The sequence below is a fragment of the Chroicocephalus ridibundus genome, chromosome 8, assembly GCF_963924245.1.
Source record: "Chroicocephalus ridibundus chromosome 8, bChrRid1.1, whole genome shotgun sequence".
NCBI lineage: Eukaryota > Metazoa > Chordata > Aves > Charadriiformes > Laridae > Chroicocephalus > Chroicocephalus ridibundus.
In genome coordinates, this window is record NC_086291.1 from 28,259,106 (window position 1) to 28,281,466 (window position 22,361).

The following is a 22,361-nucleotide window of genomic DNA, read 5'->3' on the forward strand; positions in this document are numbered from 1 at the left end:
GGTCCCTGGGTGCGCTGGACATGCTGCCAGGGTGCTTAATGCTGCTTCTGCACCTCCTCTCCGGGCTGCCCATGAGCTCGTATGATGCTGTTTTATTGGTTTCCCACCCTCGCCTTGCTCGCTATATCCAAGTGTTGGCAGCAGCTGTGCCCTCCCTGAGGTCACCTGAGGGCAGTCACCTTCCTTTTTGGCCCTCAGAACCTGCCAGGGCTTTAAAGAGACTTTTCCTCCCGGGTTTTGTGCTCCCTGGGGACTTCCCAGCTTGGCTCAGCTGGTGACCAGGGACACCCATCCACCTCCTTCCTCTCGGGATGGAGCAAGTGGTCGGCATCAACGATTTGGCTTATTCCCACCCCTTCCTTCACCCCTGCGCCTCTCCTGGCACTTGTGGGACTGGGACGGCTGCTGGTGCTGGCTGGAGGGCTCCGTTTGCTTTTGCCATCAGGTCAAGGAGCTCAAAGCGGCTGTGACAAGGTATCTCACACCTCTTCCAGGTCAGGACATTCCTGCACGTCTTCTCTCTGTCTGTCCCAGCCATGTTTTGGCTGTTGATATCCATGTGCTGGTGCAAGAGCAACCCCACTCCTGTGCTCTCCCCGTGCCCTCACCCCAGGTGCGCAGGGGCTGACTCACCTTCATCAGGTCACGGTGGTGTTCCAGCACGCTGCAGGTGGTCTGCCAGGTGTCCTGGTAGCACTCCCAGGGGTCCACCCTGTGGGGAGCACAGCAAGGCAACAGTGTTGGCCACTGCCTGGACCTCCTGACCGCTTTACCTCCTCCCCACCGGCTTGGCCAGCAGTACTGGGAACAGCCACATCACCCCCCCAGCTCTGTCATGGACCATGACCTTTCTCCAGCCCTTCCACCCAGCTCTCCCTAATAGCTTTGGGGGCCTGAATGTGTTCCTGGACGCCTTTCCGCTCTTGGTACCCAACTAACCAGCTTTCATTTGGCTTGGATGTATCTGCACGTGTTATTACCCTGCTTCCTGAGGGCAACCCAGAGATGTTTCTGGTCCCACCTCAGCTGCCAGACACCACGTGGTGATGCTGGGAAGGGGAGAGTCCATGGGCTGGTGTTGCAGGTGCAGAAAGGGAAGGTGCCATGGCACAAGCCTGGGATGGGCTGTGTGAATACGGGCTTCACCTGGATACCATAGACTCAGCGGGGGGCTTGCAAGACCCCGTGAAGCCAAAGGGCCCCCTTGGATTGTCTGCTGGACCAGGAGAGGAAGGCCTCTGGTTTTCAATCAAGCTTTGGTTAACTTTGGTTGGGAGAGGAGAAAGTCCACCCTGAAGCTCTGGCAGCGGGTGGCATCTCCACTCCGGGGAGCTGCAGCCCAGGTGCTGTGCAGAGGAGCTGGGCTTTGCATGTGGGGCTTTGGCACAACGGGGCCGGTGCTGCGGCAAGTGCGGGCTCGGCCACTCACCTGATCCAGTCGGAGGACTGGACGGCCAGTTGGCACATGGTCAGGCGGTGCCAGCTTGAGACAAGACCCTGCAAGAGAGGGTGATGGAGGAGCAGTTATGGGGAGGAGGCAAGTGTCATGCCCTGGCCAGCTTGGGCTTGTGAATCTTCCCATGGCAGAGCACTGGGCTTGTGCAGATGAGACAGGCCAGAAGGATTCATTCCTGCCCGCGAAAAGTTATTTGAGCTCCTGTTTGCTGGAGGAGAAGAGTCCCTGCCTCGCTTCAGCCGTGGTTAACAAATCGGTCCAACACCGCTACTCTCAGCCCTGTGCTGCAGTAGGGCCAGATCTGGGGATGGCGGTTTCTCAGTGAAATTTCTCCAGCTTTCAGGAGAAGATGAAATCCTTTCCTCTCCTAATTTGGAATTTTTCCCCCCATCAGAACGTACTTTTAAATGTCCCTGCTTGCATCGTTGCTATCCCCACAATAAAATTGGCTTTGAAATCATTCAAACAAAAAAAAATCCCCATGAAAACCCAACCAAACAAGATGACCACCCGCATTTTGGATGAGAACATTTCTCTTTGCTGTCTGGTATTTTGGCTGGGTCTCGCTGCAGTTTTTATCTAAAGAGCAAGTGGGTTTGTCTGCTCCATCCTCTCGGAGACTTTCCCATGGTCAGGGGCTGCCCTGGGTAGAGGAGGTCCCTGAGAGGACCACAGGTGCAGGCAGCACTGCCCAGTGCTCCACCCTGGCTAGAGACACCACCAGACATATGATGAAGAAAGGGGAAATGGGGGCGACCCACCGTCTTCCCGTAGGAGTCGTGCACGGGCGAGACAATGCCACCGATGACGATGAAGCGCCCAGTCTTGTGCAGGTAATCCCGGGCTCGCTCTGAAGGAGGAGGACAAGGAAAAGGTTGCAGGGGGATTCAGCTGGACCCATCGACCCCACAACTCCCCACTGCTCCCCACCGTCTTTGCCTGACACCTGTGGACTGGCTCATCCCAGCTTGGGCAGTGCCAGGTGGGGAAGGCAACCAAGGGAAGGGCAGGCTTCCATCCTTGGTGATTCTGGGCATGGACCTTCCCAGGGAGCCACAAGCCTTCCAGGAAGGAGTATTTGGTGGGTGAAGGCAAGTATGACCCCCACTTCTAGAAACCTCTTCACTGATGCCCCGTAGGACTGTACCCATCTTTGCCGCAGCTCTGCCACAGCGATGCTGTTATCTGCTGATGCACCGGGGTCCCTCGCCCTCAACCCTTTCTCGCTCAAATTCTTGCTGCTCACCCCAACACGTGCTATTAAATGCCAGCTGCATCATCCCTGGGCCTTTTCCTGGGTCCCCTTCCCGTGGCGCCCACCACCCGTGCCCCAGCCGGTCCCTCGGCAGCCGCATGGCTCTTCCGCCACTCCCTCCCCGTGTCAATGCCATGTATTGCCCATGTCCCACCACGCCAAGAGCCTTGCCAGAGTCCCTCCAGCCCAATGAGCCGTCTCGGGCTGGTATTTCCAAAAAAAATGATGTTCAGGGACAAAAATGCTGGCGAAGAGTCACTAAACTGCTGTGGGCTCCTGTGCCACGTCTGACACCCTCCCCGGAGCACACACATTCTGATGCTTTTCTGAAGGTGCTCTCAGAGAAGGAAAGCTGGTTTCTTATCCACTCTGGAGATGGAAAGCCCCATCTTTTCATGCTGCAGCAGCAATACCTCCTTCCCCCACAAGGTTTTGCAGCTTTTGCACCCTTTTATGCTCGAGCTCTCCCACTGGGTGTGTTGCCATTGCCTTGTCCCCGGGCATGCTGCACCTGGGCAGGCCCCACGGCTCCTGGATGGGGTGGCAGCCCGGCAGGAAGCGAGGAGGGAGGAGGCTGGGGGTGCGAGCGTGGGCAGGGTGGCAGTGGTGGTGGGGGCTACGGTGGGGCTGGCCCTGTTCCTCTGCTGGGGGTGGGGAGGTGGCTGGGGAGCACGCAGAGCAGCAGTGCCCTCCCCGGCTACTGAGGCAGCAGAAAGAAAAAAAAGAAATGATAGAAAAGGTAAAAGCAAAAAGGGAGATGAGATTGATGAGTCATTAGAAAGTGCTTCTTTTTTTTTGCAAGGGGAAGATCTAGAAAATATTTTGCTTTTGCAAAGAAAACAAGCATTTCTGAAGCTAAGGTGACTTCAGGATCCATCAGCCGTCCTGAGGCGTCACTCTGCATTGTGTCCTACAGGCACCCTGCTCCAGCCACTGGCATTTCCCCGGGGGATAGGGAGCAGCCCTGCCCCAAGGGCTGGGGTCCTCCCTGCAGCGGCGGTGGGGAGGCACTTGCTGGAGCCTTCCTCCCCCCATCCTGCACCCGGTCCCGGCTGGCACCCACTCGCGCTGCTGCAAAGCTCTCCAGCCTGCGTGGGATGGCTCGCGCCTCCCTCAGTGGTACAGCTCCGTTATGCCCGTAGATAAGCAGCAAAGCTGGCTCCTGCCATCTGCGTTCCCCCACCCCGGCCGCTCAACACGGCATCAGCTGGTGGGGCTGGAGACCCACCCTACAGACCCATCAACACCAAGGCAGACACGTTCCCATTTCCCAAAGAGAAATAGGGAAAAAAAAAAAAGAGGGGAAGGAGAACAGTCGGCATTTGCCAGACGCAAGCACGATCGTGCTGGGTGTAAGGGAGACCGGGGGCGGACGGGGGGACCCTGCTCTATCTTCTGGAGCTGCTGCGGTGAACAGGGGCTCCTGGGATTTTAGCGGCAACAGAAAAACCTTGTTGTCCTGCTGATGGTTGAAAATTCTGAAAATGAAATTTTTCACACCCGCTGGTGGCATGAGGGTAACCTGGTTGGGTCGGAGGACGTGGGAGCGGCAGCTGAGCCTCGGGCCACGGTTCGGTGCCACAGGCAGGAGAGAGCATGGCTTGGCACGTCCAGGTGTGGGGAAAGGGGATTTCTGTGGGCACATCGATGGCTGCGGTTTTTCCTGCAGGTTCCCGGTCAAATGATCCATCTAGCTGCTGTGGATGGCGTTGCGTGGTTCAGGAAAGGCCTGTTCTCCTGGCAGGGCATCCCTTCAGCTCCCGTGCCCTTGCTCCTGCTCCGCCTCAGGGTAAAATTCGGCTTCACAATTATTTTAGAGCTCCCTTGCAATGGCTTGTGATGGACAAGGAGTGAGCACTTTTACATTGGGGAAGAACTGCTTGGATGAAATAATTTTTTTCCTCCAAATTTTGAAATTTATACTAGGAAATATTGTTCAGCTATTGGGTCAGTTAAAAGTCTATAGTTAAGAGACTGTAACGGCCATGGACGGTTTTTTTTTTATCCTCCCGAGTGTGCTGAGCAGCCCCAGGCCCTCGTGACAGCCTGTGGGAGGTTTGCCAGCCTCAATAAAACCTTTTCCTTGGGCTCACCCAAAATCCTTTCCCTGGCTTCCTTCCCAGATCTTCTGCCCTGGGTATACCAGTCCCCAGAAAGAGAAAAACGGGCTTAAATCATTTGATCAGCGCAGGGAGTTAAATTCAACCGGCTGATTTAGACGTACTGCAAGTTCCCCACCCTGCCCTCAAAATCCTGGGCTCAAAAGGGGTTGACACTGGATGTTGGGTTTGAACCATATTTTTTTCATCTTTGCTGGTTATTTATCCGCCGGGATTTGCGTGGGAACATCTCCAGCCGCCAGCGCGTTTCACCAAGGCAGCGAGGGGACCAAACTCAGCCCCGTGTGTGGCTGTGGTTATCTATCTCTGCTCTAAGCGGTGCCTGGCGAAGCACCCTATGAGAGAGCACACACCAGAAAATACAATATTCTTAGGTTTTTGGGTTTTTTTTGCATGTGCAAGGGGGTTTGAGGTTGAACCGGCATCATAAATTACAGCACAAAACTCCATGTGTGGTGGGATTCCTTTTGCAGCCTGCCACGACAGCCCTCCATACCACTCGCCCAGAAAGCCAAATGTGAAAAAAAATTCCTCCTTCTTCTCCATTCCGTGTTTTAAAAAGAGGGCTCAGGGGGTACCAGCAGCACTTTTCCCTCTCCAATGCTCTGTGCTTGCCTTTATTGATTCTTCCGGCTTTCCCATTGGTGCCTTCAAGGTTAATCAATCAAGAGGGAGAGGGGAAAAAAAAAAAAAGCCATTTTTTTCCTGCTGCTGCTCTTTCTGGCATCTTTCACAGAAACCATGTCCTGGGATCTCTTCTAGACTGAAAAAAAGAAAAAGGACTGCATAGGGTATAAGCTACGGAAAACAGCACCAAGAGAAAAAACAAGAAGAAAAAAACAAATTAAGGAATTGAGCCATGATGTTGGAAGCGGAATTAAAAGGAGCAAATAAATGGTTTTGGATGAGCCTGGAAGCAGAGGAGGTTTGCGGGAAGGCTATCCTGACCGCCGTGGAATTGCACACAAGAGGATAAGTGAAATGCTGGGAGCCGGTCGCCACCGCGCAGGGACTAAATCCAGGCATGACTGTTGGAAAAGCCAAAGCGGAGCCCCCCGACACGCTCTGCCACACAGGAGAGATGGGGCTGCGGGCGTGCAGAGCAGCCAGGGCCGATGGACCAGCATCTACCTTTATATCATGATGCGATTTAAAATGCAAATTAAAATAAAAAGGAAATTCCCTAACAAAAAAGGAGCCATAGAGTTTTAAACGAACGCATCCTCTCATTGTTCCCTGCCTCGCCTCGACTTGATTTCCCTTGCCCAAAGAAGCCTAAAACCACCGATCCACCCGTCTCCATGCCTTCTCCTTCACGTGCGAAACCTTCGTGAAGTTCCCCCTTCAGACGAGCTGAACTCCTTGCACATAACATCAGCTTCACGTTCTCAAGGGTGGCTGATGGTATTCATTTGCCTTGAGTTTTTGGTGGCAAAAGCCAATGGTTTCGCCTGGCTATCAATTTCTCAAGGTCTCTGTTGAAACAGCCTGTCGCCAAGCCCGCATCTTCAGGGGACGTGCTCCGTGCTGGTGACACGTCATCTCGGCTCCGGCTCTCCAGAGCTCACGCCGAGTCTCCATCACCACCGCCTGCCTTAATAAAACGCCTTTTCCAGCAGAAAACAGCTCGCTTCCTACAAGTGCGTGCAAAGGGCTGGAAACCCAAGCAAACCCATACAATTCCCGTGACTGCAGGCAGAAAAAGTATTTGCCTGTTTGTACGGCAAAGCCGATGGCTTCAGTGGGACAGATCCTACGGGATGCTGATGTGCCGCTGGCCTCGCAGCGCTCGTGGAGGTGTGTGCTGCTGGGAGGGGATGGGTGGTGTTGCTCTCTGCGTCGCCATCAAAATTGTTTGTTTATTTTTTTAGCCTGCACATTATTAACTAGAGAAACGTGCAAAATTGACGCTGCTCTCCAAAATGTATGTACATACACATATGTAAAAGTTGGGATCTGAAGTTTGAAGAGCTTGTTGCCTACCTCAGAAATACCAAACAGAACATAAAAAAGCATGGGAAAAAATATATTTATTGACTGGTAAATCTCTGCAAGGTAAGGACTGGGGCTGACGTGGGCGCTATGAAGCAGCAGCGTGGTGTAGTGAACTGAGGGCTGAGCCGGGAACTGGAAGACCTGCCTTCTGGTCCTGCCTCACCGACAGCTTGTAGAGTGTCTCTTCGTGCCCAAACAGGTCCATTCTCACTGGGTTTTGGGGCAGAGCCTGTCCATTTGCTTGCAGGGCTGCATCCTTTGGGCAGCTCTGCCTGCTTGCTCTTGGCTCTGCTGGCTTGCTTGTTCAGCTGAGCCCGACCTTCACAGCCACGCACTTCAAAGCAAAAGCCTTTAAAAAGATTGTATTTTCTTCAATGCCATCTCAAATCCCATTTGGAGAGGAGCTGTGCCACCAGCGGGCCGGTGCTGTGGCAGGAGCAGCCCCCCACTGCTGGGATGGTGGCAGAGGACTCAGGCTGGGTGGCACCACGGCTTCAGGGTGGCACAAGATCGTGGCGTTAGTTTGTGGTGTCTAGATGTGTCCGTGCTGCAATCACAATGCCAGATTTAAAGCCTCATTATTTTTTTTACAGATTAAATCTTCTCAGGCTGACTTATTCTTCAGTGGATACATGAAGAGGGTGACAGGCAGCCTTGGCCAAGCCTGTCAGAACATGTTAGCTCCTCCAGCTGTGAGTCGCATCCTCTGTATAAGGCCAGACAAAACAGCTTTAGCTCTTCCAAGAGATGCCCGGGCTGTTGGTGGTGTGTTCCCCCGCCAGGCTGAGGTCGCGGGTGCCTCCTGCCATGGCGGGTGCTCCCAGCAGGCACAGGAGGAGGTGTGGGCCTCAACATCTTGAAACTATAGGCGATCAGCAACGTGGCTCCATGCAAGGAGCAACTAGGAGGTGGGCAGCAAGGGCAGGGGGACGGGACAGAGGTCATGGCTGGCACAGAAAGGGCAAAGAGGGTGAGTCTTCCACTCTCCTTGGGCTGCCTCCTGCTTTTGGGTCTTCTGCTGTCCTTGGGTCTTCCAACGCAAAGAAAGCGGGGCTGTGCACGGTGTGAGGCTAAGCTGAGGAGCTCCACAGGCAAGCATGGCACTGGTCATTCCGGGTTTATGGAAATGGGACACTGGGTTTGGTGGCTCATCGCTTTGAACTGCTGTGGCGGCTCTGATGTTGTGCTGCTTCCTCCGAACCTCCAGGTCCATGTTGTCAGAAAAGACCGTTTTTTACAAAATTTATTGCGTCTTTCATGCAAAATAGCTGCTCATGGGGACCAGGTTCATGGTCTCCCTGCAGACACAGCTAATGCCAAAGACAGTGCAGTAGCTTTGCATTCCTTACAGTCCGTATTCCTTACAGTCAGCCATTTGCGCAGCTCCCAACCTTCCCTCCCTGCTTGTGCAAAGATTTTTGCTTGGGAAAGAGTAGATTTTGGTCTGAAAAGCCATCAGTCTCAGGAATCTCAGTCCTGCTCCTCTGCCGGTCTGTTGGGTTTCTGGCCTGTTCGTTGCCTTTGAGCTCAGCTTTCTGTCACGGCTTCCCGGCCCCTTTCCCAGCCCTTTCCCAGCCTGTTAGATACCTGTGATATCCAGAGACCGTGCTGGACCCCAGAAAACACACTCTGGTATTTTCATTTTCTATGAGCACTTCATAGCCTGCAACACCAACGCAAGGATGTTGGGTTGGAAAAGAAAAGCCAGCTTCTTTTCTGGTGTAAACTGTCCTTAATGCTCCAGCCAGCCTTGCGTGGCTTTTAAGCGTTGGTGACATAAATAAACGACCAGTGCTAGACCCTGCCAAGGCGTGCATTAGACCACTGGCAGCTTGCTTGGGCTCTCAGAGCTTTCATCCACGGCTCCCTGGCTCTGAGCCTTCCGGCGCGGCTGTGCTGCGGCGGCTGGTGCGTGACCTCAGCCTTGCTGTGCTGGGGAGGAACGGACGGGGTGACACCCGGACCCTTCCCAAGTGCTGGCAGCACCTCCCCACTGCCCCAGCCCCGCTTTGCTGGCCTGCCCTGCAGACGCACTTCAGATACCTCTGGCTCTGAGGCTTTACCGTGAGGTGACATTGGGGAAAGACCCATCAGAGGACATGGTCCAGGGCTACAAAAGTGGTGGGGGATGATTTTGTCCAGACTGAATGAAAAAATAGCATTGCACTTCTCCAGTAGGAAATTGGTGCTTATTTAAGAGATGTTTCTTTTGGCGCTTCTCACTGAGCGTATTTAATCGCAACGTTTCGGCTCCTCTGGCACTGCTCCATCACCTAAATTGATGTTAATGAAATCAAATAGTCCTCATGTTCAATTTTTCAAGGTGTAATTTCAAATTGTATTTGCTTTGCCTTTGTATCTGGTTCATCCATATTCCTAGGAATTCCTTTTTCCTTTAATTATTTTATTATTTTTTTTCATGGAGGAATGCTACCGGCCAGCCCTGATTTATGTCCTTCTCCCCCCGGGGGGCTGAAGCTTCAGCCCGCTCATGCTCTGCGCCAGCCCTCTGAAAGCACATGCGAGGAAGCAGAGAGGCAAGAAACTTTTGCACAGTCTTAATCGCTCTTCGCTGAGAGCGGGGGCAGAGGAGGGCACACAGCCATGAGCAACGGAGAAGGCAAAACCATTTCCTGGGCGTCTCGTTTTCATTTTGAACAATTTGGCCTCCGACATCCTTGGATGGGAGGCGGGACGTGGCCACCAGGTGCCGAGGGCAAGGCAGGCACTTTCCCACTGTCTAAAATACCTTCTCCTGCAGGGGAGTGTGACCCAGATACGCCAGCACGCTTTGTTTTATTCGTGAGCTCGCAGCACTTGCAGGACCTAAATGTTGCTTCCTACCCCGAGCCCAACTTGGGCGAGGAGCCAGCAGTTATTCTCGGTCTAATTGGTGGGGGGGGGAGGCCTGTGTATATATATTTAAAAAAATGTTTTAAAATATAATGTATAATTCCAAATGCCAAACCAGGGATGTGTTCATCCGACGTACTCATCTCAGAGCCCAGCTCTCCCGCCTGCCCCAGGGCTGCTTTCTCTGCCTCAACCAGCACCTTCACCCCCCCATCGCCTACCACCGCACCTGGGTTAGAGCTGGGGAAACCATGGGCACCTCCATTCCCTGGACTTCCTGGAGGGACAAGATGATATTCCTACTGGAAGAACAAGCCCTGACCGCTCTTCAAGGGAGGTTTCTCTTTCGGGCAGAAGCAGGAGGAGGGACAGAGAGCGGTTCTTCATCATGGGGTTGATGCTTCCCAGGACAAGCCTGGGAAGATCCCAATGTGTCCCACTGACCCAACCAGCCTGTCCCGCCTCACGATCAGTGCCTCTTGGATGATGTCAGTCAGCTTCCCAGGAGAATTTTGGTTAGTAGAAAAAGCCCATTAAGCCCCCTAATGCTTAATGATTTTAATCTCCGAGCTAATTGCTCTGTTACAATTTTTCCCCCACCCCGTTAGTCCACAGCTGCACCCAGGCATTGTAAGAAGTAATAAATTTGGAAGGGACTTCCTTGCTAAATGGCTTCATTCATTGCTGCACATTCGTTTTAGCGACTTCCCATAAGCACAAAAAAAGCAATGGCCACCAAACGCCTGGGAAGCCGTGGCGGAAGCAGAGGCTGTGAAAGGCCCAGAGAAGTGGTGCTGCCCTCCCACCTCCCAGCCCACCCCGGCCCCGCACCAGGGTCCAACTCCCAGAGCCGCCCCAGGGATGACTAACGAGACTCATGCTATCACCATCTGTCGGCCACACGTGGCTTCCTGACAGAAAAGTGAAATTAAATGTTTAAAACAAAGTCGGGGCGGGGGGGGGAAGGAAAGGTTGAAGACTGAGTCACAGTGAGCTGACCTAGAAATAGCAGAGCATTTGCTGGAGACCCAGCAACACAGGACCTGGGCGGGGGACCAGGCTGGTCCCAGGTGATCTGGATTTTTCAGATGAAGCCACAGAGGAACAGCCTATTTGATAGCACTCAAATTGAAACTGAAGGCATCCTATTTTTCCCTCTTTTTTCAGAACCGGAGTATTGCCAGGCATGGTGCGTGTGAGAAGGCACATAGGAGCCTGGGAAGAAACCATCCAGGTCCCAGAGCTTCAGGACAGGCATCTGAGAAAGAGCCTGGCAAAGCAACCCAGGCCAAAGTGATGCTCTGCCCTGCAGCATCCCACCCTGCTGTGGTGGAACAGCTGGGAGCGGGCAATGCCCACCAGGTGAGCAACATGAGGACAAGTACAGGGAGCTGCTGCTGGAGTTGAAGCTGCCACCAGTGCCTCCAGGTAGGAACTGGACCTACTTTTCTGTCAGGCGGGTGATCAGCACAGTGCTGTCGCTCTCACCACTCCCAGGGAGATAGGATATAACTTGTTCCCAGCCATCTCCCCCCTGGTATCACGGGGAGGATCGGGCTCAGCACCTTGCTGGGTCTCACCTGGAGGATGAGCAGCTGAGTCCTGCTGAGGTGGACTGTCCTCCACCTGGTATTTGGCCCCCAGAGCTGCTGCCTGGGTGCCTTAGAGCTCTTGGGGCTGGCGAGGGGAGGGGAGGCATCTAGCCTTGGAAAAGCAAGTCTTAGCAGATAAAAATGGATGAAGAAGATGACTTCATGTAAATAAGGATGTTTTTTGAGCTCCCTGCTGCAGGACAGCACTGAAACACCTTGCTTGGAGGCCCTCAGGGAAGGATTAAGCATCTCTAGGTAAGAAGAGTGTCTGTATGCGTGGTATTGATGTGAAAAGTGAGGTTGTACTCCTTTCCCTGGCTGGGGCATTTGCTGGCTGCCCCATAAGCCAGCATGGGCCGTGCACGGTGTAAGGTGGAGGGGAGAGAGTTTTCCTCTTCCAGTGTAGTATTTTCCCTGTTTTTTCAGAGAGAAATGTGCCAAAATGTGCATTTGCCAGCGCTCAATCTAAAATGCCCCTCTGAGGACCAGGATTTATCTAAGTACAAACCAGGGGAGCAAACATCACTGCAGCTGGACTGGGCAGGAACTGATCAGTGTGATTTCAGCTGAAATTTGTCTCTCCTGTCCAGTTTTTGAGGCCAACAGCTCTCCAGCTGGTGTAAAGTGATGTAAATATGCTGCCCGCAGTAAAGCAACATCAATTTGAGGCGCGAATCTGGCCCGGAGCTGGTGTTCTGTGGCTCTATCTCGGCTTCGACGAGAGACTAAATATCAGGAGCAAAAATAAACCGTTTGGCAAGCACAGGGGAGGGTGTTCCAGGTAGTCCCAACTGCTCTGTTTTGAAATGATTTTTATCGCCCTGGGCCCACAGATAGAGTTAGACAGGACAAGGGTAGCAGTAAAAGGCACCTGGCAAATACTTTCCTCATCCTGACATGGTCTTATATTTTACTTCCACCAGGATGTGGGTGGCACGGCCGAAGTAGGACGGTCACCTCAGTCTTCATCCCTGGAGAGGTCCGGGTCCCCACCTCAGCCAGCCATAGGCTGGGAGGTTGGTCTCACCCAGTGTCTTTTATTTTTATTTTTTAAATGGGGGGGGAGGAGAAACCCCAACAGATTTCCATGCTTGATTTCCACTGCCCTAATTCTTCCCCATGCAAGCGCTACGTTTGTTTTCATTCCCAAGCCATTGTAGCACATCAAAGGCAGTGCTTTGTACGCCCCGGCGCGCATCGTGCTGCTCCCTCAGGCTGACACGCGGCAGCATCACAACCCTACCAGGAGCGGAGTCTTTACAGTCCCCGATTCCCCACGGAGCAGAGACGGGGAGCATTTGCCTGGCGGCTCTCTGCTGGTCTTGGGGCTGACCCACGGCTTGCCTTTGCTGGCCAAGCATCTGAGGATGCTGACCCTGGCAGGGAGCTGTGTTGGCAGAACCAGGACTGTGCCGGCAGGAAACATCCCATCTACGGAGACGCGGAAAGGCCGGGGGGATGCTGGGTGACGGCATGGGGTGGTGGAGGCAGCCAAGGTAGGGCTCATGGTGACACCAAAGGGATGCCATGTTTCTGCTGCCATGTATCACCTGGCTGCGTGGTCAGCAAAAACCCCTCTCTTTGCGTTATTCCCAAGATCCCATTTTTTCCCCCAAAGAAGCATCGACGATGTCTTTGCACAAAGCAAAGGCGCCAGAAGCAAAGCTATGCCTTCCAGCAGCCCCCACCCAGCTCGCCAGATCTTTCTGGGAAAACTGGATTTTCCTACTTCCCTTGCCAATAAGCCCTAGCAAAATGTGATCTCCTCAGGGAAGGCTTAAGCTCAATTAGGGGCTGCTGGATTTTCAAAGAAAGCAGAAACCTTTGTGGAGCAGGAGCTGAGCAAGTCCTTCCTTGCCTGGCTCAGAGACGGGCTCTCCACCCGTCCCGTGGGGACCTCCTCCGCGTTCGCCTCCTACTCCAGCTCTAGAACAGACACATCCCAGTTCATCTCCTCCTGGGACGAGCCCTAAAGTGTCCCTTCAGAATACATACTTCTAAAGACTCTAGGTTTTTCTGTTCCCAAAACATGGATTTAGCAGTTTTCTGCTGGCATGACCAAGACAGCAGCTCAGGCTTGCCGAAGGAAGCTACTTGATGCTGGAAAGGGAGAGAAAATAAACATGCTCCTGACCTAGGTTGTCTTCTCCAGGTGTGACTGCACATCACCAACATGTGCAAGAAATTGTGCTTCGGGGGGACGAGACTTGTGCCCTGGCCCTGCTTTTATTTTCAGGGCTGTGATGGGCACTGCAGGCTTTGCCCAGCTTTCTCCATGCAGGGCACCCTGAAAATCCAGCCCTGCTTGGCTGGGCACTGGTGGCACCATGGGACCATGGACTCAGGGGTTATCAATGCCAGAAAGGACACACTTATCCCAAAGTCCAGAAGTGCCCTGGCTTTATCTCCATCTTAGGCTGATTTTTCTGTCTTAGAGGTTGTCTGGTCTTTTCGTAGCTGCTTTGGGCCCCCTGGTTCCAGGTGGAGGTTAGGGTTAAGGTTAGGGGTAGGGTTAAGGTTAGGGTTACTTGTGCTGCACATTCAACACAACCGGACTGTTTCTCCTTGCCCCTTGCCCCCCGGCCGCAATTGGTGGGATGTGCTGTCGACCCCAGCTCCGATGCATCTCAGCGCCTTCTTCCTCTGCCTGGGGGACCCCTTGTGCTCCCCTTGCCTTGCTGCCCGAAGGGATTTCGGAGGCCAGAGCACACAGGGGTGAGGATGTTTATTTTGGGCCAGCTGCTGCTCAGATGCACAAAGATCAGCCTGATCACAAGCCACTCCTACCGTCTCCCCCCTCACTGCGATACCCAACACAGACCCACAGCAGCCCGGCAAGAAAAGCCGAGACATGAGTTCCCCGCCCCATTGCACCAATCAGGAGAGATTAAGTGACTTGCCCAAGGTCGCACGAGAGACATGGGCTGCCACTGCTGGGGCTTAGCATTCAGCTAACTGATACCCTTGGCATCGCCCTGGCTGCTGTTCAAATGTAGCAGAGAAGATGGTGCGGGAGGCGCGAGCATCTCGGCGAGCAAAACCAGTTTTTAAATAGAAGCAGAGCCCCTGTTCCTTTCTTGAATGAAGTTGTAGGACCAGATTTCTCACTGCTGCATTTGTTTATGGTTGGTGGAAGTAGGAGAAGGAACGTGGCACGTTTTGGGAGGTGGCATTGTCATAGAGACAATGTAATGTCTCACAGACAGTAATAAATACTGCTAAATATTTAAGAGCTTATAAATATTTCAAAAGGATCCCTGAGTAGTTATTGATGGAATTTATTCCGCTGCTTGGGAAAACTCCTCCTCTCTGTGGGTCATAAAGAGGGGATGAGATGCTTGAGATGCAGGAAGCTGGTGACAAAGGCCGTGACAGAAGGAGTCTGTATGGGGTGCAGCGATGGGAACGTGACATTAAATGGTACATAAAGGCACCCAAAAGAGCCATGGGTGCTGCAGTACTGCTGGTTCTGCTCTGTCTGCCCAGCACATGACCCAAGAAACCACAGTTTCAGCATGCTTTGGGCAAGTCCTGGGAGTGTTTAAGTGAATCACTCCACGGCACAAGGCTGGGCTGACTGGTTTTGCTCTCTGCCACCGCTTTGATCCGGGAGGACGTGGCCAGGCTGGGCACGTCTTGACCTCCCAGACCCCTCAAACCCATAAAAGATTTCAGCTGTTTGCTGGATTTCAGCAGCCCGGGTGTCAGTGGAAGCCTCTCTAGTGTTGCAGAGCCCGCCCAGCATTAACTTAAAATCTGCTGAGAAGTGAGCACGGATGCTACAACTCCCCGTGCCCAAGAAATCACCCCGGGTGTTATAAGTAACATCTGTCCTGGCTCTGCCCGGGGCGGATCCTTCCCGCTGCCACTTGGCCTGTGCTCCCCGAGCTGTGGGGAGCGAAGCCGGGGCTGAATCAGGCCCTCTCTGCCCGTGCTGTCCTCCCGCAATTCCATTACCCACCTCTCGCTCCATCGATTGCTCTGGCTAATTATGCATTCGGATTTCAGCCCGCAGATGAAATGGAAACACGAGGCAGCCTTGCAGAGGCCTTGACTTCTTACTCATGTTGCAGAGGGCAGAGGCAGAGCCTCTTTCGAGCTCCCCATGAGGATGGGGGTGGGGGAGTCGAATCTTGCTTCTGGTCATTTTCAGATACATTCGCATTTAAGGACAAGGGGAAAGGGCGAGCTGTCATTCTGCTCACCCATTTCTCCCAGCTCCGTCGCAGGCAGTGATGCTCTCATTAAACTGCTCTGCACTTCAGTCATCTCCATAAAGTGGAAAAAAAAAATTGATTCTTGAAATTCAGGATATTAAAACAACACGCCATAAACAAAAGCCTCAGCTCCTGCCTCTCCCTCCCTCTTTACTTACAAAACTCCATCCCTTCATCTCAAAACCCTCTTTAGGCAATGCAGCAAACCTCGGTGCTGCTCCTCTACAAGGGCTGCATTGAATAATCAAAGAGAAGCCTGCTGGGATTTTTAATTGCTCAAATTTTCTTAAGAAGGCATGCAATGGAGAGTCTTACTTTTGACAGCAGAGTCCTCTTTCATTATTTTCCATCAGAAATGTTTTTTACCCAGCTGTTGCTTGGGATATAAAGTCTCTTCAATAACATGTAGGATATAAGGAAAAATTAAATCTAATTAGACAAAAAGGGCAGGGAAGGGAAAAATAGTGGAGATTTGCTGAATTTCAAGATTCACATGATCTATGAGCTATGTTTTTCTGAGTAAGTCCAGGTCCTGGCACTGTTGGAAATGAAGTGGGTGGGCAACTCAATGGCCAAACAGGTTTAAAACATCTCACTGCCTAGGAGAAGACCACATCTGAGTGACGTCTCGCAAACCCCTTCCTCCCACGTGAGCAGACCTGGAGCAACCCATCACTCCATAAACCAATGCACAGGAGCTGAAATACAGACAGAAATGACAGATTTGACCACAATTGCCTGTTCGCTATCAAAAGCTTGAGAGTGCTCAAAAAAAATAGCTGTAGAAAAACCCAAGTGCCTCTGACAGACTCAAATAATAATGTCCCAACCCCATCCCTGGGGGTGACCCAAACTGCTGCCTCCGAGCCCAGCTCTGAGCATCCCCCCTGCCCTGGGAGAGGGCGAGGGTGGCTTGAAACCTTCCTCCACAAGGGCAGGGAGAGCCCCAGTACAGCTCTGCTAACCAAAGGCTGATAAGCAGAGGTGGAAAAGGGGATGGAGATGTGTCAGAAAGGGTTGGGTTTGACCCAAGCCCCGGAGATGAAGCAGTGGCAGGCTGCTCTTAGAGCAAGGCAGAAATAAAACTGTGTTTGGTGAGCAAGGATGTTTCCTTGAAGACAGAAGTGTGCTTGTGAAAGGATGGGTTGTGAGGAATTTCAGGACTTTAAAAAGGCAAAAAAAAAGTCTAACATGCCAAAACGGGGAACGTGGGCATATACAGAGGGGCCTTTTCTTCCACAATTGAAGAAAAATGAATAAAAAGAAAATAGGAAAAAAATCAATATCAAAACACTGCATCTTGATTGACTTAATATCATCTCTTCACACCAAACCCACCATGTTTCACTTTGCAGAAATCATCAGAACAACCTTCGGATTGTCACAGGTCCACGGGGCAGGATGAGCCCTTTCTCCCCCAGAGCTACGAAGAAACTCTCTCAGCGCCTTCCCCCCAGCTTTGGCACTCTGCTACCTCCCTCTCCAACCCTGAAACGCCAGGAGGGAGAACCATGCGAAACCTGGACCCTCTGACCTCGTGTGGTGATGCCTTTAACCCCAGTGTTTTACCCAACACCACCTTCAAATTGAACCTTTTTTTTAAAATTGAAAAATACGCTTTCTACCTTGCTCTGCAGGGCTGCCCTTTGGTTTTCATGCTCTGAACCCCAGGCAGGAGGAGGACACTGTTGTGTTGGGGTTCCTTGAGCTGGGACAAGGTGGGGAAATGATTTAAGTGTCGAAGGAAGCACAAGCTTGTCAGCTGGAAGAGTGCCAGCATGGGCTTTGGTGTGTTAGCAGGGCTGCGCGGATTAGATTTTGCTTTTCACATTGGTTTGTTGGCTTTTGTCCTTTGGGTGGCATCGCTTCCATGGGCAGGAAGCAGCAGGCGAACTGCAGCGAGGCCAAGATGGAGGGAGGTGTCCTTTAGGCTGCTGGCCGTGACGCGTCGCTCCGTGTTTCCCCAGTGGTTCTGCATGTGGATGCCAAAGCCAGCCTGGGGACATCTTGGAGGTTCCCCTCCTGAGCCAGCTGCAGGGGAGGACGGTGCAGCGTCTACCCCATGCTTGGTGTTTCTCTGAGTGTCAGCGGGAAATGAAAGTGAATTGGTTGGAGTTTGGGTGTGTGTTGGTCGTGTTGGCCAAGGTGAGCAGCTGGGCTCCCTGGCACCGAACAGTGGTGGGGTTTTCATGTGGCTTTAATGCAGGACTTTGTTCCGAAACATATTTTTCTCCAATTATTAAGACTTTTTGCATGGGATCTGCTTTTCCTTCTCTGTACCTCTTTAGGATATAAATGGAGTTTCATTTCAGGCTAAAGGCCACCAATGTTCATGTCAAGTTTTAGAAACAAACTCTGCCCTCTTCTCTCCTCCTGCCTTTCCTCCCCGCCACATTAGCATCCAAAACTGTTTCCCAGAGCCACATAAAGCTAGAAAATACAACTCAAATTTGTGACTCAGAACATACATGTATCTCAAAGCACATCTGATGCCGCAAATAACTCGGAGTGTTTTCAGGGCTATGTGGGTGTTTGTCTCAACCCCTTGGTATGGATAGCTGTACAGCACCGTAACTCACCTACTTTTTTCTTATGTGTTATATATCTTATGTGAATTATTAATTCATATGTATGGCATTCATTTTATATACACAGACATGAATCAACCTCACTCGGTGAGCCCTGTTGACCCAGCCTTACAACTGGCAGAGGACGGAGGAGCCCTGTTGCGGTAAGTACAGCTCTGCACAGACGAGAGGGTCAGCGGTGGGTTGCAGTTGCAGGTCTGGGGTTGTAGCAAAAACCCCAGCTATCTGGAAACTCAAGGATAATGATGATACTGAGTCTTAAATTCACATGACTGGTGGAAAAAAATAACCCAGTGGGAACCTTTCTCCCCCTAGAAGAGGCTTCCAAATAATTAAGCATCTCCTAGTCAGGCAAAAATCCTACGGCAAAAGGTTGGCTTTTGGCCTGAATAAAACATGGTAAGATCCAGATTGAAAAAAATTATGATGGCATACAATGGTATGTCTACAGTGGCATAATGATGCAAATCTTATACTTCCTTTTGGCTTAATTAGTGCCGTGTGTTAAATAGAAACAGTGTACCTCTCTATGTTAAGCCAAAAATGCTTCTAACAGGCTCATGAAGCCTAAATTTTTGTCTGAAAGATAAAGACAATATTTTTGCACAAATTCAGCTGTTTGAAATACAACATTTACAGGATGGAGTACTGTTTTGGTTGGACTCATATAGCACAGAGCTAAATGAGGAACACAGATTTTAGTTAAGATTCCCATGGCTTCATATGATTATTCTTTTACACTTGGGGGGAAGTGTTTCTCAAACAAAAATGAACAGGGATTAAGCTAAATTCTGTGCCCTTTCCTTGTAGAAAACTCATTTGCCTCTATCGGTTATCTCAAGGCTTATATTCCAGGATCTCTACAGAACAGACTCATAGAAAATTTCCACATCAAGCCATCCTCTTTGAGCTAAAACATGTCTTGCTGAAAGATGTCTGAGTCTTGACTTACAGCCTTCAGGTGACAAAGAATCCATCAGGTACCCAAATATTTTTTCCTACTACTTGATTACCTTCGCTCAAAACCACACACCATATTTGTAGTTTAAAGTTGTGTGGCATCCAAACCTGCTCCTGGCATCTCACCAGTCCTTCCTCTGCTCAAAAAAGGAGCCCCTTTCCATCACATACCACACATCCCTCCCCCAAGCAGATACTTAAAGGCGATGATCAAGTTGCTCCTTAACATCTTTAGGATGGATCTAGACTGAGCCTCTCTAGACTCTTGCCACAAAGCCTGGTTTCCGGAGCTAATGTAATTCCTGTTACTGTTCCTCCAAGAAGGGTTTTGCTAATGCCGTACACAAAAATTATACAACCTTTCTTCTTCTGCTTGACATTCCTCTGCTTATATCTATAAGGATTGCATTTGCTGCTTTATTTACAGTGTCACACAGAGTTTGTATTCAGCGGGCTACATGCAATCACTTCTCAGTTCTTGACACAGTTGCTCTTTGGCAGAAGATGTTTGCCTGTTGTTTATATTTGACCTGCCTTCCTCCTTACCGGACATATGACTTTGCATTTGACTTCACTGTTTGAACAAGCCCTTTTTATCAAAACACACAAGTCGTGCAGCCCAACTGACGCGTTCCCATTGTTAATTGCTATTCTACCCACTTTGGGGTCATTGGTACTTTTTACCGGCTGGGATTATATATTTTCTTCCAGGTCATTGATAAAGATACTGACCAGTACTGAGCAAAAAAAAAACCAGCTCATCAGAAGTCTGATAAAAACGTCCACTGCATACCAATATCTCACTGATCCTTATTTTCTAAAATATATCTTGTTTCTTGCTTTTAGTCCACTGAATATGGGACACATTGATATTTTCAATATTACTTTTCTTAATCAAAATATCATCTAGGAATAAATAATGTGAATCATAGAAATCTGTTTTATCAGTAGTCGCTCTATCAACCAAGTCCCAGTAATTTCATTTAATTATCTTTTTTATTATTTTTAAATAGTTCCTCTTGTTTCTTGTTGTTTGCAATAGGTTTTAGCTTAGGGAATGGGATTTTTTTAAAGTTTAAGGTATATTGGTACCCATAAGTACATTTTTCTGGCACTTCTGAAATGGAATAACAATGTGATAATTTGCATCTAAAAAATCATCATTTTCTAGCCTGCTGCCCAACCCATTATGATCTATGAAAACAAGGTCTGACGCAGAAATGCCCCAAGCTGATTTCAATTATTTTTGCGCTTAGAAACTTATGGCTTTTAGAAACCCCAGGGATGCTTCTCCAGCTGCAGCATGAGACCTTCAGCATCTGCTCCCCAGCCTCAGATCTCCTATCAGACGTCAAGGATGGTTCCTCTCTCTGCACTCTGAGAAGGGATACTAGAGGAGCTAATCTTTCTACTCCTATTATATTTGGTGATCTGCAGTGGACACTTTACCCTCACAGGACTCCCCCCCACCCCAGGTAAGTCACTATTTGCATAGGGATCTCCAGGCATTTCGAGCTTTACCCGAACCATCAGTATTTATGGCATGTCAGACTGCCTTTGACAGAGGCTGCCCTTCCTCCATCCCTCTCTCCCTCTCTCCCTCCCTCCCTCGTCTCTTGCCTGAACAGGCTGTAGCAGTGATTCTAGCATGCCCATCATTTGGATCATCTCATGGATGCTCAGTGATATCAATCATCGCACATGCACATTTCTCATTCCTCCAACCTATTATCAATCTAAAGGTTGGGTATTCTAGTATTTCGATTCACTCCCTATATTTTTGTTCACTACTGCCATACCTGGCTTTAGCTGCTTGGCCCGGTCCCTCCCACCCTCCCTGGTCAGAGAGGATACAACAGTGCTGCAGCGACCGCAGACTCGCAGACCCAACGGGCAAGCAGCCGCTTACAAACACTGCCAGGAGCCCTTGCCAGGACTGACCCCGGGGGTTTGTGGGGGCGGGAGCGTGATGAGGTGAGGGCAGACGTAGGGGGGAACCCCGCTATCTTAAGGGAAACATAACCCAGGTCTGGATGCCAGCCTTTCCGCTCTTGGCTCTCGGTGTGGCCGCGGGCCGAGGCCCGGCTCGGCCTCCGCCCGCGGCGCTTTCAGCACCGCCCGCCGCGGACAGCGCCCGGCCGGGGCGGCCCCGCGGCTCCCGTCCCCGCCGCGGCTGCGGGCCCCGGGAGCGGGGCCGCGCCCCTCAAAACGCTCCCGCACCCCCCAAAACGCTCCCGCACTCCCCCCAAACACCCCGAGGTACAGCCCCGGCCCTCCCACACACCCCCCGCCCCGCTGCCGGAGGTGCCGGCGGCACTGACCGAACATCTGGATGTGGCCCTTGGTGATGGGGTTGAAGCTGCCGCAGGCCAGCAGGATAACGTGGGTCTTGGTGGTCTCCGTCATGGTGGCGGCGCGGCCCGGCCCGGCCCTGCCCAGCCCTGCCCCAGCCGCTTTTTGTGTCTCGGTGCGGCTGCGGCGGCGGCGGGAGGGAGGGATAGCAGGAGGGGAGGGAGGGAGGGAGGGAGCGGGGCCGGGGCGGGAGCGGGGGCGGTGCCGCGGCTGCGGGAGCGGGGCCGCCCCCCGCCAGGCACAGCCTGGGCACGGGGGTGGGCACAGGCAGGTATGGCACAGACACACACATACACGCAGGCAGGGGGAGCACCCCCTGCCCGGGGGCTGCGGGTTGCGGCCAGACACCTGGGTACGTACACCACCCCCGCCCCCCGTATATGTATACGAATACACACCCACATGCACACATCCATCTCCACAGGCACAAATATGTGCACACACATTTGCAGAGACACACGCCCACCCCCACACACGCATATACCCGCCATTTATGCGTACATCCACGTGCGCATCCCCTGTATATGCACACACACATGCACACATACACATGTGCACAGCTTCACATGCGCGCGCACACACACACACGCACAAGTTCACATGTGCACACGCACACAGCTGAATCTCCCTTCTCTGAAGAGGGCTGGGGGGAGGCGGCAGATCCCTACATGCACACACACACAGACGCTGTGGGCCCCCCCCCAAGGAGTGGTGACATATTGGCATCCTCAGGGCTGAGGAGAAGTCACACACACCCATCCGCACACGCAACTCAGTGCTTGAGAGCAGCCACACACTGCATGTCCCCCTAGTCCTGCTCAGATGACCCTAGAGACCCCAGAACATGCAGGCCCAGCCTGGGACACACACGGGCCTCCCAGCTGCCCCAGCCTCAGTGCAGCATTGCTGCAACACCCTTTTCTGGGGCCCCATGGGGCAGCTGGCTTGGGGGGCTTCAGCTTCACCCAACACC

The 22,361-nt window shown here is 52.0% G+C and overlaps 1 protein-coding gene across 1 annotated transcript in view; it reads right to left on the minus strand.

Moving 5' to 3' along the window:
* The window catches only part of NMNAT2 (nicotinamide nucleotide adenylyltransferase 2), a 29,623-nt gene extending 8,079 nt beyond the window's left edge, over positions 1 to 21,544 (minus strand). Inside the window, exons 1-4 of the mRNA XM_063345182.1 lie at positions 21,358 to 21,544; positions 2,218 to 2,306; positions 1,430 to 1,497; positions 634 to 712 (exon numbers count right to left, since the gene is read on the minus strand). Coding sequence (XP_063201252.1) covers positions 634 to 712; positions 1,430 to 1,497; positions 2,218 to 2,306; positions 21,358 to 21,442 — 321 coding nt within the window. The 5' untranslated portion in view covers positions 21,443 to 21,544. The remainder of the gene's footprint in view (positions 1 to 633; positions 713 to 1,429; positions 1,498 to 2,217; positions 2,307 to 21,357) is intronic.
* Positions 21,545 to 22,361: the final 817 nt, after the last annotated feature.